At 34.4% G+C, this 18,440-nt stretch overlaps 2 protein-coding genes across 2 annotated transcripts; one reads left to right on the top strand and one right to left on the bottom strand.

Moving 5' to 3' along the window:
• Positions 1-544: 544 nt before the first annotated feature.
• LOC120208392 (lamin-like protein) lies at positions 545-2,140 on the top strand. Its single transcript, XM_039207678.1, has 2 exons — positions 545-803; positions 1,554-2,140. The coding sequence occupies exons 1-2, from the start codon at positions 623-625 to the stop codon at positions 1,898-1,900; spliced, it is 528 nt and encodes a 175-aa protein (XP_039063609.1). The 5' UTR covers positions 545-622; the 3' UTR covers positions 1,901-2,140.
• A 1,942-nt stretch (positions 2,141-4,082) lies between these two features.
• On the bottom strand, positions 4,083-17,983 carry LOC120208471. The gene is made up of 9 exons (XM_039207751.1): positions 17,935-17,983; positions 17,742-17,825; positions 17,038-17,361; positions 16,786-16,921; positions 16,532-16,694; positions 16,317-16,445; positions 15,543-15,737; positions 15,282-15,404; positions 4,083-4,196 (listed from the first exon to the last, which is right to left on the bottom strand). Exons 1-9 carry the CDS (start codon positions 17,981-17,983, stop codon positions 4,083-4,085), a joined length of 1,317 nt encoding a protein of 438 aa, XP_039063682.1.
• Between the last annotated feature and the right edge of the window lie 457 nt (positions 17,984-18,440).

Below are 18,440 nucleotides of genomic sequence, written 5' to 3'. Positions count from 1 at the left end.
ACGAAAAAAAGTTTAGTTACCAAAAACCAATTTTAAATATAGTTTAAATATTTATTTTTTATGTTAAGCATAAATAAACTTTTAAATAATAAAAGTCCAATCGAAATAAACCTAAACTGAAAATCTATATATAATACATAGTGGCAACTCAAATTTTTATCAATACAGACAAGATGAAATAATAAATTTAATAAATAAAAAACAAAAAAGACAGAACAGCATGAAATGCTGAAGTTTTGTCTATAACACAAATGACTAAGCAAAAAAAATCAATGAAGTTTGAAGCAGAAGAAAAAACTGTGAATTTGTGAAACATAAAATAAGGGGGGTTTTTTGTTAATACACTAAATACTGATTTTGTGAATAAAACAATTATTTTTATAATATTTGATTTAAATTAATTTAAAAATAAAACTTTTGTTTAACCCATGTTACTCAATCCAGATTTTAAAAATAATATTCTGAACCGGTTGTGGATCCAGAAACTGCCCCAACCCTAAAAAAAAGTTGTTTTTTTCTCTTTTTATTGGTAACCATTAGCTGGCTATTTTCCTATAAACCCATAACCAGGAGCAATTCCAAAGCCAATTCAGAGCAGGCCAAAAGAAAAACAAACTCAGCAATGGAGAGAAGCAAAGTGATGAAGATGACAATGGCAGCACTGGGATTAGCTTTAGTGTTAATGGTTCAACAGGCCGATGCTACAAGGTACATTGTGGGAGGGGGAGGCATTGGTTGGACCACTAATGTCAATTACACTGTATGGGCTAAAGGAAAGCAGTTCTACAATGGCGACTGGCTCTGTAACTTGTTATCTCTTAATCTTTCTTTAGATCTACTCTACACTATTCTTTTCTTTCCTTTTCTGGTTATCGCCGTTTTACCTTCTTTTACGGTTGATAAATTGATAGATCTGGACATGGGTTGTTTTCAAATGAATTGTTAATCTCAAATCTTGAATTTTTGTCTTTGTTTCCATGGAAAGTTATAGTTTACATGCTAGTTTTAGAATATTCTTAACTTTTTTTTAATCTTTTTTATCACTTTGTTGCAGTTGAACTAAGAAAAGAGAATGATTTAATATAGGTTTATAAGAACGGAGTTTCTAATTGTGCTTTTTATGTGTTTATTGGTCTCAAAATTGATGTTAAAGTTCATATTTTTGCTGGCCCAGAAAATGCAGAAATATGAAGGAAGGTGGGAAAGTTTAACTTTGGTCTGGAAATTTTAGTTTGGTTGCTTCTGCAGTTGAGATTCATAGTTCATGTTTATGCACAATGAAATCACCTTGGTCTTCAAAACCATCTAACAAGCCTCTCTAAGCACTGGATACATGTTATTCCAAATCTTCATTTTTCTTGAAGTATTCGTATCCGAGTTCGAGTAACCAGTAACTAATTTCATGTCTGACACATATTCGAATATGGATCTAAATAAGTTACTGCAGATCCTGTTTGAGTTACAGTTGATCGAAGATTTAGTTTTTTAAGAGAAGTGACTGATACCTGATAGTTAACTATGCATCTGATTGTTCGTGTTTGTTTATTTCCCAGTTTTCGTATACGATCGGAACCAGATGAACGTGCTAGAGGTGAACAAGACGGACTACGAGTCGTGCAACTCTGATCATCCACTTCACAACTGGACAACCGGAGCAGGAAGGGATGTGGTTCCGCTTAACGTGACTCGCCATTACTATTTCATTAGCGGCAAAGGGTTCTGCTACGGAGGCATGAAGCTAGCAGTCCGTGTCGAGACCCCGCCTCCACCTCCTAAGGCTGCTCCGTTGGACGAAAAGAGTGGCTCCTCACCGAGTACCGCTGTCTACAGGGGCCAGCTTGTTATACCGGCTGCTCTCGCCATTGCTGCAGTGTGGGATGCATTTGTTCGAATCTGGTAGTTTCGGAAATGAGATCGAACTCAAGATAATTCCTTCATCAATTGTGAAACCGAATCGAAACGATTCGTATTCCATTTCTTCTTAAATTATTGGTGTGTTTTTTCATTTCTTTTTTGTTCCAAAATAGTTGACATGGAACCAGCTTTAGGAGGCGTTTGAACTTTGAAAATAGTTGCCTCCTTTGTTGGAGAAATTATTGTTTGAATTTGTGGAAAAATGCAATGTTATTTAGTTTTTTCATCAATTCTTCAAATAGTTGCCTCTTTTATATTTCGAATTCGAGTTTTGTCAAGCACAAATATGAAAATTTTGAAATAATTATAAGATAGTATCAATTCAAAAAAAAAAAGTCTACCGATGACGGCACGACGCACACATCTTGAATCTTGACGGAACTGCTTAAATTCAAATCTTTTAATAAAAATATCTTTTTTTTAACACTAAAATCACTCGATATTCTATATGATTCCGGACATAAATGTTCGAACATTGGGTTCCAAAGTTGTGCATGTGGTTAGGTCACTTTCTGTTGATGTTTTGTCTGGTCCTGAAAATAGGGCACTGATTTCGGAACCATTTTCTTCTTTCTTTGTTTAAAGCTTTTCTCCACAAAAAGTGCAATCATTCATTTCATAAATGTGAATGTTTGAATTTTAAAGTTTGGTCTTGCAACTTTGAATAAAAATTTGACACTAAATAATAATTTTAATAAACAAATTAGACAAAAAAAAAATAGAAAATTGAATAAAAATATCAAAATCATGCCCATAGGTACAAGTTGATAAGGATTGGTATGAAAATTGAAACGATATAATGTAATATCGTATTGGTGCCGTAAGGAGAAATCAAGCATTCCATTAAGGGGCGTTTGGATGGAACGTAGGATTCCTCCGGGAATGAAATCCTCATTCTTTCGTTTGGTTTGGCCGGGAATGTCATTTCTGATAATGTTTTATTATCAATAGTGAATTTTTTGGGATATATTACCGGGAATATCATTACCTCCATTCCCTTAGGTATTGTAACAGTATCGGCGTTTTAGACTAAAATGTCCTTAAATTTTTATTTTTTTTTTCCAAAAATATCATTCTTCTGTCATTGAATAATAAAAATTCTACGAAGGTTAAATTACAAATTTATCCTTAAATTATTTTAGATTTACAAAAAAAAAGTCTATGATTAAAATTTTATATGAAGTTCAGATATTAAAAATAAAATTTTACCCTTTCATTACACCTTTTTTATATTTTTAATTTTGTAAAAAAAATTATATAAATATTATGAATTTAAATTTTTTAAAGAAAATATATAAATATTTTCCAATTTGTAATATTATACAAATATATAATAAGGACAATTTGGTCAAATATACATTCCAATAATCTTTTATTCCTTTAACCAAACACGGTTATCTTACATTCTGGCTAAATCAACCAAATATAAAATATAACATTCCCAGTAATCCTATTCCCTGATAATCTTTTATTCCACTGGTAATCTTACATTCCGTGAACCAAACGCACCCTAAATATATTTGCAGTAAAGCAAGTATTATAATAAGGGTAAACTACATGGGAGACCACCAAACTATGGTTAAAAGTCAATATGACCACCAAACTTTTTTTTGAATTAATCGGACTACCAAACTTTTTAATTGATTCAATCAGACCATCGCGCCGTTAATTTTTAACAAATGTGGTGACGTGTCCGTTAATAAATTGGCATAATTATATATTTGGTCCTTAATATTTACATATTCTATCAATTTAGTCACTATTTTAATTCAATTAAATAAATTTAACTATCCAATTAAAACATGACACGTGTCAATATATGATTGAAAGATTTTATTTATGAATTTCAAATTATTTAATTAAATAATTTGTCTATCCAATCAGGTGATGACATGTGTCACCACCCAATTGAAATGAAAAATAAATAGACGTTTGAATCAATAGTTATGCCAATTTATTAACGGACACATCACCACATCTGTTAAAAATTAACGGGTCTGATTGAATCAATTAAAAAGTTTGGTGGACACATTGACTTTCGACCATAGTTTGGTGGTCTCCCTTGTAGTTTACCCTTATAATAATGTTTGAGATTCAACAAAATGAAATTGATCCCTCCATGTAAGTTTCTAAATTTGGTATCATGCACTTCGACGACGACGACCTCATTAGGCATCCTGAGCCGTCTGAAGCGTCGGTATATGGCCGTGATCGGAGAAGTCGATCTTGTTTAGTCTCAGACAGCAAAATACTTGCTCCGGGAGTTCCTCTTGTTTTTGTGCCTGTCAATCCAAGGCAAAGATCATTAACCCAAAGTTAAGCATCGATGTTTTGAGCTAACTTTACTGTATTTTAAAGTATAATTTCCTTTCGGTTTTTGGTTATTTTGTAATTTTATTGGTGATCAGGAAATCGAAAGTAGGCCTGTAAACGAACCGAACGCACACGAACGGAGGTATGTTCATGTTCGTTCATTTAATAAATAAAAGAACATAAACGAACACGAACATAAACGAACAATTTTTTTTGTTCATGTTCGTTTATTAAGGAATATAACTTGTTCATGTTCGTTCATTTAATAAATAAACGAACATAAGCGTCGGAGACCCTAAGCGAACACGAACATAATCGCTCGACTCGAGCTCGAAAACTTTCAAAGTCAGCTACTCGAAAACTCGCGGGCTTAAAATTATCAAGCTCGACTCAAAATATAATATTGAAACTCGACTCAAACTCAAAAAAAAATTTAAGAGCTCGATTAAAACTCGAGACTCAAGCTCGATTGAAGCTCGATTCTGAGCTCGATTCAAGCTCGGTTCTGAGCTCGATTCAAGCTCAACATTGCCCAAAACGCAAAGATGCTTAAACCTATTCTCCCCCCATCTTCTTTTATATAAGTTACCAACCCTGAGCTGCTTGTTTGCTACTGATGTGAGATTGCATAACGTTCCTCCACTTTCTTTCTTCCTCTCTCCTTCAACAACAGTCGAGATGAACACAGATTGTATTTCGTGTGATTGCAGACCTTAATCCTTGGGGATCAAACAAACATGTCCTTAGTTTCGTGCTATGTAGAAGTTGAAAATTGGGAGATGAGAGAAGTAGGTTGGTTTATTGTTCACACCAACTCATACATCAAAAACCATTCTTTCTCAGCTGGCTAAACTTCCATATCCGGATGGCGCACAAAATTTTGTTTGATGAAACGCGTTAAAGAACTTCTCAACCTATGGAATAAGGCCTCACCATTATTGGGTTCTTGAGTTCAAAGTAAGTTGACTTGAGTTGCTGGTTGATCGCTATTTACTTGTAAATTCGAATACTCCATTATATATGAAAGAAAAGAAGATTATTTGAGTAGAAGAAATGGTGCTTAATACTTAACATCCCTTCTGGAATCCATCATGTTGAGTTAATCGATTGACGGAATTGGCCAAGAGGGGGTGAATTGGCAATTAAAAGTTTGGTGGAAACTTTTGCAGAAAATTGAAAGTAATTGCACAGTGATTTAGAGTGGTTCGACTTTCCCAATCAAAGTCTACGTCCACTACCTTAGCTATCCACACTAAGGATTTTCCAACAAATTCACTAATTTGTTCTTTCTTTTGAGGCCAAAGAGATAACCTTACAACACCCTCAAGAATATATCCCAATTCTTGAGAACACTCTTTCCCAAAGAGAAGATTACAAATTTGCAAACTTACAAGGAAAACCTCACAAGGTAAGATGTTTGCACAATTCTAGAACAAGAAAAGAACACTCAAAGATAATTACAAATGAGCACAAATGGTGTTCTTGAAAGCAAAATGAATATTGAAAGGAAAATTGGCTTGATTTGCACAAACTTGGTGTTTGATGCTTTCTCTATTGTTTCTCTATGATTTCTTGTTGATCAAGGGCTTCAGAACTTGTTTAAATACACCTTGAATCACTTATGAACGTTGGGGATGATTAGTGAAGATTATATAGCCGTTTTAGTGTGAAAACAATTAATAAAACAGCTTGGAGCATGGGGGGGAATCGGTTCCCCCTCATAGGGAATCAGTTCCCTAAGTGTAAAATTCAAATATTTCGACCGTTGAACAGGGGGGAATCGGTACCCCCTATGGGGGAATCGGTTCCCTCCGAGCATTCTGGAAATCTCGATTCAAGGGGGAATCGGTACCCCCTTGTGGGAGAATCGATTCCCTCTGAGCAATCTGGAATTTTTGGCTTTGAAATGGTTCGAAATACTTTGAAAGATTATTTTGAAATTGTTTTAAGATTAAAACTTAATTTTACACTTAAGTAAGGATTAAAAATGATTTTTGAAATATTTGGAGTAATGTTTTGATATTCGAATAATTATATCGAATATACTTAGAAAATCATTTGGAAAATCTTAAAATTCATTTAACTTAATTTGTTATATCGAAATATCAAAATGTTTTCAACAATCTCCCCCTTTTTGATATAACAAAACATTTTAGTAATTTTAAGATTTTGAAATCAAGTTTTGAAATTATTCCCCCTTACTTTAACACTTCTCCCATTTATCATTTTAAAAACACACACTTCTCCCCTTTTTTGTTAAATCAAAAAGATTCAAAGAAACGTGAAAATCATTTAGCCAATTGATTAGGTATAGGTATGCATAAGCTGCTAAGATCACAATCAAGAGAAACGTTAGCCATTAGTTCCATAATCAATATTCATAAACAATGTGATATGACAAAATTGGTCATATTGCTAATAATGATGTAAATGATGCAATAATGAATAAATCACACCAAACATATAAGTTCATACCATCCATAAATCCAAACAAATTCACAATCAATCAATTCACAAATTCAAACATTCCAAAATATTCAAAATGTTAAAAACAATAAGTTTGGAGTTCAAAGTAAAACATTTCATCACATATCCGGATCATGAGGAGGAAAACGAGCTCGCATAGCGGCCATTTCGTTAGTGAGGTCATTAATACGTGCGTTGGTTGCTTCATTATTTGCACGTATTTCCTGAAGAATTTCTAATTGTTGAGCTCCCATTGTGGATAAATGGGACTCTATAGATGTAAAGCGCGAATCCATAGTCGCATATCGGAAATCAAATGTCTCCATAAAGGATTGAAAATATGGAGGCATTTGAGTCGATTGTTGTGCGTGCTCCTCGGGTTGCTCAGGCTCATCTTCGGCTTCATCGATATCCCTCATTAATTGTTCAAACTCTGGATCTTCGTCAGCTTCGAGTGGAGCTTGTGAAGAACTAGCTCCCGGAGTAGTTGCAGAAGATCGAACCCATTCACTGGTTTCTTTATCTTTGACCCATCCTGCTCTTGTTAAAGAAAGAAGATTGATTTGTTTCTTAAGAGGAAAAGAGGCATCTAGACCAACTCGAAGCTCGACTTTAGAAAAGAGATTACTAAGGATACAACCGTAAACTAGTGAAGAATAGAGTTTCTTATTTGGCACTAGGTTAACGGTTTCAACAATCTCAACAAAGATAATCTCGGAAAGGTTTATTTTTATATTGTGTTCAAAACAATGCAACCACCAAAGATCTAAAGCTCTGAGAGTATAATAACGACCCCCGGATGGTTGAAACCACCTAGTGATCATGAGATGAAAAAAACGCTCATGAAGATCTAGAACACTTGCACTATCATTTTGTTTATATCGAGAGCCTAAAACTTGTTTTTCATTTGATAAACCTTCATTATCCAAGCCTAAGGCATTGGCTATGTAAGCCGAATCAAGATGGAAATACTGACCTAGGAGGTAGGAACGTACTCCTATGGTTTTGGTTTTGTCACGATTTTTGATACAAACGGCATTACAATAGAAGATACGAACAAGTTGATGATAGACAACGGGTTCAAGTTCGAAAAGTTTATCAAATTTCCATTCGTGCAAGATAAAGAGATATTTAAAGTTAATAGCAACCATAGCTTGAAGAGATGGGATACGTTCTTCCCTAATCTTATACGGGTCAAAATATTGGTAAAACCAAAAACGATAATCTTTAGGACCCGGTTGATTGAAACAAGAATTTTGGATAGTCAAGTTAGGATCAAGATTTGGAATAGGATTTTGAGGAATAGGAGGTGGATTTGGTTGACAACTAGAACGACTAGATGAAGACCTAGCACGTTTAGGATTGGACATGGTGAAGGAAATCGGAATAGATTGGATAACCTGCAATTTTAAAAACAAATGTATGCAATTCAATTAATCCCAAAACTCAATTGAGTCCTCAATATTTCAAGGTTCGCTAAATCAATCCTATTGAGCAAAGTTTTTGAAAAACTTTTGACAAATACGGTTTTGAGAAACAATATAGGTATAATTTTCATAACAACAACATAATTTAATCAAAACACAATAATTTGAAAAACAACAATTTTTTTTTTAATTTCGGAAATTTAAAATTTTTTGAAAAATTCTTGTGTTTTTGATGAAATTAGTTGTAACATCTAGTTTCAAATCACTAAACAATCAATGCCCGATCACTATTTCAACCTAGAACTAATTAAAACTAATCCTATGTTCAAAATCAATGAAATAGAGAGTTTAGAAAATTTACCTTGAAAGATGAAGATTGAGGGGATTTAGATGTTGTTTGCACGATTTTAATGATTCCAACATGTTTAGAAGATGATATTTGATTCGAATTCCGATTAATATCATTGATTTGAGGCAAGAATGAAGATAGGGAAAGAGTTGAGAGGGAACGACGGCAAGAAGAAAAATAAGAGGATTTTGGGGTGTTTTGCCCGATTTTAACAGAACCCCAAGGGGGTATCGATTCCCCTGTGGGGGGAATCGATTCCTCTTCAAAGGGGGAATCAGTTCCCTCATGGGGGGATCGATTCCCTCTGCACCAAATAATAAAATCCGATTTTTAAGCACACAAAATGCTAAATAATCTTCTCTAGTGGTATAGGCAACTCATATATTAAAAAATAATTATGTTCAAACAATTAAATTAATCTTTAATTGATATTTGAACATAAAATTAATTTTTCATCAAGAACCATAAACTCCCCCTAACTAATAGCAATGAATGCAATAAAAAATTATTATTATGAGCATTTTTCAGTATTTATTAAAAGTACTGAATTATTTTAAACACTAAGTGAATATAGGTCAGTTAAACCTAATTCTCTCCTAAGTGTCCAAAACCTCTCCTTATCTAAGGGTTTTGTAAAAATATCCGCTAATTGATGCAAAGTATCAACAAATTCTAGAACTACATCTTCCTTAGTGACAAGGTCTCTAATGAAGTGATGTCTAATTTCAATATGTTTAGTTCTAGAGTGTTGGATGGGATTTTTAGTGAGACAAATATCATTAGTATTGTCACACTTGATAGGAATAGTACATACTTCAATTCCATAATCAAAAAGTTATTGTTTCATCCATAAAACTTGTGCACAACAACTACCGGCTGAAATATATTCCGCTTCAGTGGTAGATAATGCAACACAATTTTGTTTCTTTGAAAACCAAGAAATCAGCATATTTCCAAGGAATTGGCAAGTACCGGATGTGCTTTTCCTATCTAATTTACATCCTCCATAATCCGCATCAGATAAGGCATGCAAGCTAAAACTAGAGTCTCTAGGATACCAAAGTCCTAAACTAGGAGTGTCCTTAAGGAATCTAAAGATTCTCTTAACAGCTAGTAAATGTTATTCCTTAGAACATGATTGAAATCTAGCACATAAGCAAACACTAAACATAATGTCCGGTCTACTTGCAGTTAGATAAAGCAAAGAGCCAATCATTGACCTATATAATTTAACATCTACACATTTACCTCCTTTATCTAAGTCAAGCTTTGTTGAAGAGCTCATTGGAGTGTCATGAGGTTTCCCATTTTCCAATCCAAACTTCTTGAGCATATCTTTGACGTACTTAGCTTGATTAATGAAGATGCCATCTTTTCTTTGCTTGATTTGGAGTCCCAAGAAAAATTAGAACTCCCTCATCATGCTCATCTCAAACTCACTTTGCATTAGCTTAGAAAATTTTTGGCAAAGAACATCATTAGTATAACCAAATATTATATCATCAACATAAATTTGAACTACTAATAAATCTTTACCTTTATGCTTTAAAAACAATGTAGTGTCAACCTTTCCTTTTGAAAAACCTTTTTCAATTAAAAAATTTGACAATCTTTCATACCAAGCTCTAGGAGCTTGTTTTAAACCATAAAGAGCTTTTGTCAATTTAAGAACATGATCTGGAAATTTTGAATCTTCAAAACCTGGAGGTTGTTCCACATACACTTCTTCTTTTATAAAACCATTTAAAAATGCACTTTTAACATCCATTTGATATAATTTAAATTCATGAAAACATGCAAATGCTAATAAAATTCTAATTGCTTCCATCCTAGCTACGGGAACGTATGTTTCATCATAGTCTATGCCCTCTTCTTGAGTATACCCTTATGCAACAAGTCTAGCCTTGTTTCTCACTATATTACCACTCTCATCAAGCTTATTACTATATACCCATCTAGTACCTACAGTAGATTTATTACTAGGCCTTTCAACTAATGTCCATACTTTACTTCTCTCAAATTGATTTAACTCTTCTTGCATAGCCATAATCCAATGTTCATCATTTAATGCTTCTTTAATATTCTTAGGCTCTATGCATGAGATAAATGCAACATAATTACAAATATTTCTAAGAGAATATCGAGTTGTTACCCCTTTTGATGGATCACCTATAATTTCACCATCCTTGACATAGTTGTACTCTCTTGGATAAGATACTTCCCTTTCTTCAATGGTTGGATTCTCAAGAGGATCATGAGTTTCCTCATTTTTCGTTTCTTCCTTTGATGATGGTTCTCCAACTTCATGTCTAACATCATTTGTATTTATAACACCTACATCATCATTCACACAAGAATCCTTCCTTGGAAGGGGATTATCATCGAAAACAACATGTATAGACTCTTCTACAACTAAAGTTCTTTTATTAAATACTCGATAAGCTTTAGAATTTAAAGAGTAACCCAAAAAAATTCATTCATCACTTTTAACATCAAATTTGCCAAGGTTTTCTTTACCGTTGTTTAAAACAAAACATTTACATCCAAAAGGATGAAAATAGCTAACGTTAGGCTTTTTATTTTTGAAAATTTCATATGGAGTTTTCTTTAAAATTGACCTAATCATTACTCGATTAACAACATAACAAGCAGTATTTGTGGCTTCCGCCCAAAAATATTTTGGCAAATTATTTTCACAAAGCATGGTTCTAGCCATTTCTTCTTAAGTTCGATTTTTCCTCATAACAACTCCATTTTGTTGAGGGGTTCTAGGTGCTGAAAAATTATGACAAATACCATTAGAATTACAAATTCAATAAATTCAAGATTTTCAAATTCAGTGCCATGATCAGTCCTAACACTAGTTATAGAGTAACCCTTTTCATTTTGGATTATTTTTGAAAATGTGATGAACTGTTCTAATGCTTCATCTTTAGTACTTAAAAATATAACCCAAGTATATCTAGAATAGTCATCTACCAAGACAAATGCATATTGTTTTCCACCCAAGCTAGTAGTCGTAGTTGGCCCAAAAAGATCTACATGGATCAATTGTAATACTCTACTAGTTGATACGTCATTAATGGATTTAAAAGAAACACGCTTTTGTTTTCCTTTAGCACAAGCATCACAGATTTTATCATTATCAAATTTAAGCTTAGGCAACCCTCGAACTAAATCACCTTGAATTAGCCGTTGCAAAACACTCATACTAGCATGTCCTAGTCTCCTATGCCATAACCAACTATCATGTTCATCCTTAGCAACTAGGCATAAATTAGTCATATCAAAAGAATCTAAATGCACCATGTAAATGTTCCCTATTCTATGACCAACAAGCATAATCCGATTAGATGTAATGTCAATGACTTTACAACCATTAATTTCAAATAAGACATTGAATCCTTTATCGCACAATTGACTAATACTCAATAGATTATGCTTTAATCCATTCACATATAAAACATTTTTAATTTGTATGGAAGAGGTATTACCTATTGTACCAATACCTTCAATGTGACCTTAGGTATCCATTTGTGTAGGATATTTTTATCTTTAGTAGTAATGAGTTCTTTAGGAACCCACATACTTCTAACGATTTTTCCATTTGAGGTTCTTTGGGGACCTCTATGATTGTAGTTTCTAAAACTTTTTCTAACAAAGTTGGATTTTGAATTCCCACCTTTTTCAAAATGTTTTGTTCCAACTTTATCAAAAGAAGTTTTAAGATCATCAATTTTCTTTTGATGATCATCATTGATCTTTGAAAGTAAATTTTGCAAATCTAAATTTTTCTTTTCAAACTCTTCTAGTTTGATTTGCAAATCTTTGATTTTACTTTCAAGATCGTTGTTGGTTTTGGATATGAGTTTGTTTTCATTTTTCAATTTTGAAACATCATTTTTATATTTTAAAAATAATTTCTCATAATCCGAAGCCAACCCATTATATTCCTCTAATAACTCATCATAGGATAAATCATCAAAATCGGATGAGTTAGAGGTTACCTTAAAATCTTCCCCTAATGCCATCAAGCACAAGTTAGCTACTTCTTGTTCCTCTTCATCGGAACTTTCTTCATCGCTCCATGTAGCCACATGAGCCTTGTGCTTATTCTTTGATTGACCATTTTTCTTCAATTGTGGGCAATCATATTTAACATGCCCTGGCTTTTTGCATTCGTAGCAAATGATTGGGCCCTTCTCTTTCGGTTCATTTTTGAGGCCTTCATTTCGTTTGAATTTTCTTCCTCGATAAGGTCTCATCATTTTTCTGAACCGTTTGGCAAACAATGCCATTTCCTCGTCATCGTCATCGTTATTCGAATCACTCTCATCTTTTGTGGATTTGAGAGCAACTCCAATGTTTTTCTTCTTCTCCTTCTCCTTTGGTGTCTCGTCAATCTTGTCGAGGTCCACCTCATCTTCGAGCATCATTTCATGAGTGAGGAGTGACCCAATTAGCTCTTCAAGAGTTAAGGACGTTAAGTCCTTAGACTAGATGATTGTCGTCTTCTTTGATTGCCACGATTTTGGGAGGGAGTATACTAAATTCCTCACAAGCTTTTCATTTGAAATGATCTCTCCATATGATTTGAGACCATTGACAATCGTTGAAAATCTATCCGTCATAGCTTTGATATCTTCATTTGATTTCATCCTGAAATTTTCATAGCTATGCGTTAGAATACTAATTTTAGATTTCTTTACCTCATCGGTACCTTCATGAGTGACTTGAAGTTTGTCCCATATTTCTTTGACGGTTGTACACGATGAAACTCTTCCGTATTCATCTGGTCCAAGAGCACAAAAAATGATATGGATGGCTTTGGAGTTGAGCTGGAACATTCTTGTCTCTCCTTCACTCCACAACCTTGGATGAGTGAGAGGTTTGATGTATCATTCTTCTACAACATTCCATGCTCTCATGTCACTTGCTTGAATGGAATACATCATTCTATTCTTCCAGTATGCATAGTTAGCTCCATTGAAGAAATGAGGCTTGTTGACGGGCATCGAGTCGAGACCGGAGTCGAAGTTTGAAGCGGAGGCCATTGATGACTTTGATTATCGATATAACTCTTCCCGAATCGACTCAAGAGGCGATTAAACCTTCAAATGAGTTAGGCTCTGATACCAATTATTGAGTTAATCGATTGACGGAATTGGCCAAGAGGGGGTGAATTGGCAATTAAAAATTTGGTGGAAGCTTTTGCAGAAAATTGAAAGTAATTGCACAGTGATTTAGAGTGGTTCGACTTTCTCAATCAAAGTCTACGTCCACTACCTTAGCTATCCACACTAAGGATTTTCCAACAAATTCACTAATTTGTTCTTTCTTTTGAGGCCAAAGAGATAACCTTACAACACCCTCAAGAATATACCCCAATTCTTGAGAACACTCTTTCCCAAAGAGAAGATTACAAATTTGCAAACTTACAAGGAAAGCATCACAATGTAAGATGTTTGCACAATTCTAGAACAAGAAAAGGACACTCAAAGATAATTACAAATGAGCACAAATGGTGTTCTTGAAAGCAAAATGAATATTGAAAGGAAAATTGGCTTGATTTGCACAAACTTGGTGTTTGATGCTTTATCTCTTGTTTCTCTATGATTTCTTATTGATCAAGGGCTTCAGAACTTGTTTAAATACACCTTGAATCACTTATGAACGTTGGGGATGATTAGTGGAGATCATATAGCCGTTTTAGTGTGAAAACAATTAATAAAACAGCTTGGAGCGTGGGGGGAATCGGTTCCCCTCATAGGGAATCGGTTCCCTAAGTGTAAAATTCAAATATTTCGACCGTTGAACAGGGGGAATCGATACCCCCTATGGGAGAATCGGTTCCCTCCGAGCATTCTGGAAATCTCGATTTAGGGGGGAATCGGTACCCCCTTGTGGGGGAATCGGTTCCCTCTGAGCAATCTGGAATTTTTGGCTTTAAAATGGTTCGAAATACTTTGAAAGATTATTTTGAAATTGTTTTAAGATTAAAACTTAATTTTACACTTAAATAAGGATTAAAAATGATTTTTGAAATATTTGGAGTAATGTTTTGATATTCGAATAATTATATTGAATATACTTAGAAAATCATTTGGAAAATCTTAAAATTCATTTAACTTAATTTGTTATATCGAAATATCAAAATGTTTTCAACACATCACCTTTGGACTTGGTTTCGAAAGCAACCGGTTTCTGGGACTCCTCTTTGCTCATCGGATAATCAGCTGGTAGCGCATTCAGATAAGGTTCCGACACAATGGATGTTGACGGTGCTGGGTATGCAGCTTATGGATCGTTCAAAAAGAACTAAACCATGTTAATATTGTTGGGTTTTCCAAATAAAATTAGGTTAATTATGGAATTGGTCATCAGAATATCAGATTAATTAATATTTTTAAGATACTTACAAATTGATCCCAAAATTGATTTAAGAAGATTGGGTTAAACATAAATGAATGAACATAAACGAACATAACCGAACGAACATAACCGAACGAACATAACCGAACGAATATAATCGAACGTTCACGAACGTAAATGAACGAACGAGACCTATGTTCATGTCCGTTCATTTAATTAAATGAACACAAAATCTTGTTCATGTTCGTTCATTTAATAAATAAACGCACATAAACAAACTTCCTGCCTCACGGTTCATGAACGGTTCGCTGAACGTTCAGTTCATTTACAGGCCTAATCGAAAGTGCTGCACAAAGGTCGAATGCAACGAACTTGCGATCGGAATGACATTAACTCAGCTAGATCCCGAATCAGTATCCAATCAGAGATTGGGGTGTTACCTGGATGGTTAAACCCGGATCAATAATTTCGTTTTTCAATCGATCTCGAAACGACTCAAACCCCTTTCTTGATATGTAACTGAAGTGATGAATGTCCATATCGATCTCAAAGTAATTAGAACCCTGCATGAGAATTATAGAATCAACATCCTCGCAACCAATCCCGATAATGACTTAGTAGCGTTGTCCGTGTATGTAATCTATCGGCTAAGCTGAACACTAACAAACCCAATGAACAAAGTAGAAACTTGTGTGCCATACCTTATAAAAATCATGTTGAGGTCGTGAGAGAACCCGCTTTTCGTTATAAGCATTTACGAGTTTCTTCTCGGTAGAACTCAAATTGAGATCATCGGGATTAACCAAACCAACCATGATCTTTAGCCTTTCTCTGAAGGGAACGATCGAGTCTATCGCGAACCCTTTAACCTTTTCCATCTCATCATCGACCAATTTCTGGAGCAAAAGCAGAAACTATCAACAGACATTACAAAGAGAGAGAGAGATAAAAGAAAAAGTGGCTAATATTGGATGAATGAACTGGAAACAACGTAACATACCATTTTTTCAATTCAATTTTCATATTATCTGCCATACTAGAACTACAAAATATTCTAAAAAAACAAGACATGCATGTGATGCCGAGAAAGTGAAGGTAAAACGTACATTTAAATCTATGTTACTTAAACTAGAAGGTATGAGATATGGGTATGTATCCAGCATGATACATTAAATGTTTTTTTTAACGTTTTTCATGTATTTAAACGTTGCTTGGAAAGTAATATCTTCATCCTGAAGTCGGACTCGGGTATCAACGCAAATACTTCAAATATATATGAAGAGTCAGAGCAATATCGAAAAAAATTACCACACAAGTGAGTACAAGATTATAGTTCAATATGCCAAGTAGATTCTCTAGCAGCAAAGAGGAATAGCTAAGAACCATTTAGCCTGAGAAACTGGATTAGGCACCCTTCTATTACCGAGACTACGGATATTACCATGCTTTCCAAAAGTGGAATGTTATAATGTTACCTTGATGCTCTCTTGATACTGTGGAGAGATGAGTTCGTCGAAATTCTCGTGAACTTTGAAATAAAGAACAAGACTCATTCCTTCACCATCACCATCACCGAGGAACATTGCAGCGGGATAAGTTGGCAACTGCAAGAGAAGACACGAGACGATACAAATCGCTTAAAAGAAATTGCCGGGAAGCATTTTTATTAATGATCTGCAGGGCAATATACCTGAATATTTACAATTAGAAGAGGGGGAACTTTCCCATTTGCTTTTACATTAGGAAGCTCGATATGTTGGGCAATATGATTAATCTTTCTTGGGCAGATAAACAAGTCAACGCCTACTGGAGTATAGGGGGAGAAATGCGGTGCAGGACACTTCCGTTTCTCTCTGTACGGAAAATAGATCATTAATCGGGAACTTCAACAGAAAACTACTAACACAAAAGATAAGTCAAGGGTGAGAAGAATCACTAGCATACTTGAAATAGGTCTCGCCTCGAAGTTTAAAAGTTGAGGGTGGAATCTCGGACCAACATCCTGAACTCGCCTTCTCCTCCTTGCTACACGGAATTATATATCCTGCTCTGGGACGATATAAAAACCGTTTTGATGTACCTGTTATCGATGAAGTTGATATTATACGCAAAATTTCTACTTTAGGAGTAATCATTGAACTCAATAAAGTAGTTCTAAATAGAACTTTGGAAATAAACTTAACCCAAATTACTTACGGTCTTCAAGTTTGTCTTCTGCATCACACGACCTCCTCTTAAAAGAAAGCCTTAAAACGGCCGATTTCTTTCTTTGGGATTGTGGAGTCGTACCCGATGTTAAAATCTTCTCATTGAAACTCACAAAAGGAATCATTCTTGATAATCCCGATCTTAAGTTTTTCTCTTCGGAATTACGCCTATCCTCTTTCGGACCATTAAAGCTTCCATAACGATGATCTAATGGTTTCTTCTTCCTATTACAAATTTCATCGGCCTTTCTGTAATACTGAAGCAGCTGACCACTTGACATATTCCCAATGGCATTACCCAACGGAAAACCATCTGGAAAAGAAAAGTCCGGACAAATTACATATATAAGACGGTCATAGATGATTAATATTCTCATTGTCCATTCAAAATTACTTGCAAGAATTGTGCACACAACAACTAAACAGTTCATATGGTAGAGTACTAAACAATGCAAACTCTACGATGTAAAACACCGAGAAAATTAGCAATCATAAGTTTGTGATATATTTTGCCCCCGCCATTGTCTAAATTTCACCAGACACGGAAAAACTAAGACAGATAATTACTAGTTTTATACGGTGACTGATAGTTCATTAGTCAGCTCCAAATTGTTCCATTGCTATATCATCATTCTTTATTTTCTATTACAGAAGTTTAAATTATCATCAAGCAAAGGTTGAATCGTCGGTTACCTCCTTGAATGCTGATGAAGTCATCATCTGAATCAGATTCAAGAATACTAACTGAATCGAACCAAGCATCCTCTCGGGAAGCTCCTGCAGCAAGGAAAAACTTAAGTCAACTTGGATTTACATCGATAGTATGCACTAAAATCTAGTGCTAAAGGACTAAAGGGAAAAAAAACACAGATATTGTTGTCAAGACGGTTCATTGCATAGAATGAAAAGTTTACTGGAAAGAAAAAGAGTGCCATTTTACTCCTACTCCTCATTTTTCTTTAAGTTTACATGTCTGATACTTGTGTTTGAAAAATATTCGAACTTGGGTACGGAGTATCATCCTCCAATATGGAAAAACATAAAAAAAAATGCATTCTCATGTCTCATACCCAAATCCAACTCCCATCCTTGAGTTCAATTAGCAAAATGCTTATGTTATACTACCATTTGTACTCGTTTCCAATCTAACAAAATAAGCAGTGCCTTCAATTTTGGGAGGAAAAAAATGTGTTTTTCATCATTTCGTCGCAAGTTTTCGGTAATCTTCTATATTTAGCAAAATGTATCTGCAAAAACTATTAATATCTACCAAAATAAATGATCTACCATTTGTATCAATTTGACTCAGATGCCACTGCAACTGAGTGAGATGAAATGAAGAGTTCTAAGCCTCAGATTTTCTACGAGTAGCGGTTATACCATTCTCAAAAT

This window comes from Hibiscus syriacus, unplaced genomic scaffold (genome assembly GCF_006381635.1).
Source record: "Hibiscus syriacus cultivar Baekdansim isolate YM2019G1 unplaced genomic scaffold, ASM638163v2 tig00016563_pilon, whole genome shotgun sequence".
Lineage (NCBI taxonomy): Eukaryota > Viridiplantae > Streptophyta > Magnoliopsida > Malvales > Malvaceae > Hibiscus > Hibiscus syriacus.
This window is presented reverse-complemented; position numbering and strand designations above follow the sequence as displayed.

Coding starts and splice junctions, on each gene's coding strand:
- LOC120208392 (XM_039207678.1), top strand. CDS start 623: ATGGAGAGAAGCAAAGTGATGAAGATGACAATGGCAGCACTGGGATTA. Junction 804..1,553: donor CTACAATGGCGACTGGCTCT/GTAACTTGTTAT, acceptor TTTATTTCCCAG/TTTTCGTATACGATCGGAAC.
- LOC120208471 (XM_039207751.1), bottom strand. CDS start 17,983: ATGGCACTCTTTTTCTTTCCAGTAAACTTTTCATTCTATGCAATGAAC. Junction 16,446..16,531: donor TTCTAATTGTAAATATTCAG/GTATATTGCCCT, acceptor CTTCTCTTGCAG/TTGCCAACTTATCCCGCTGC. Junction 4,197..15,281: donor ATCCGGGTTTAACCATCCAG/GTAACACCCCAA, acceptor TTGGATTGACAG/GCACAAAAACAAGAGGAACT.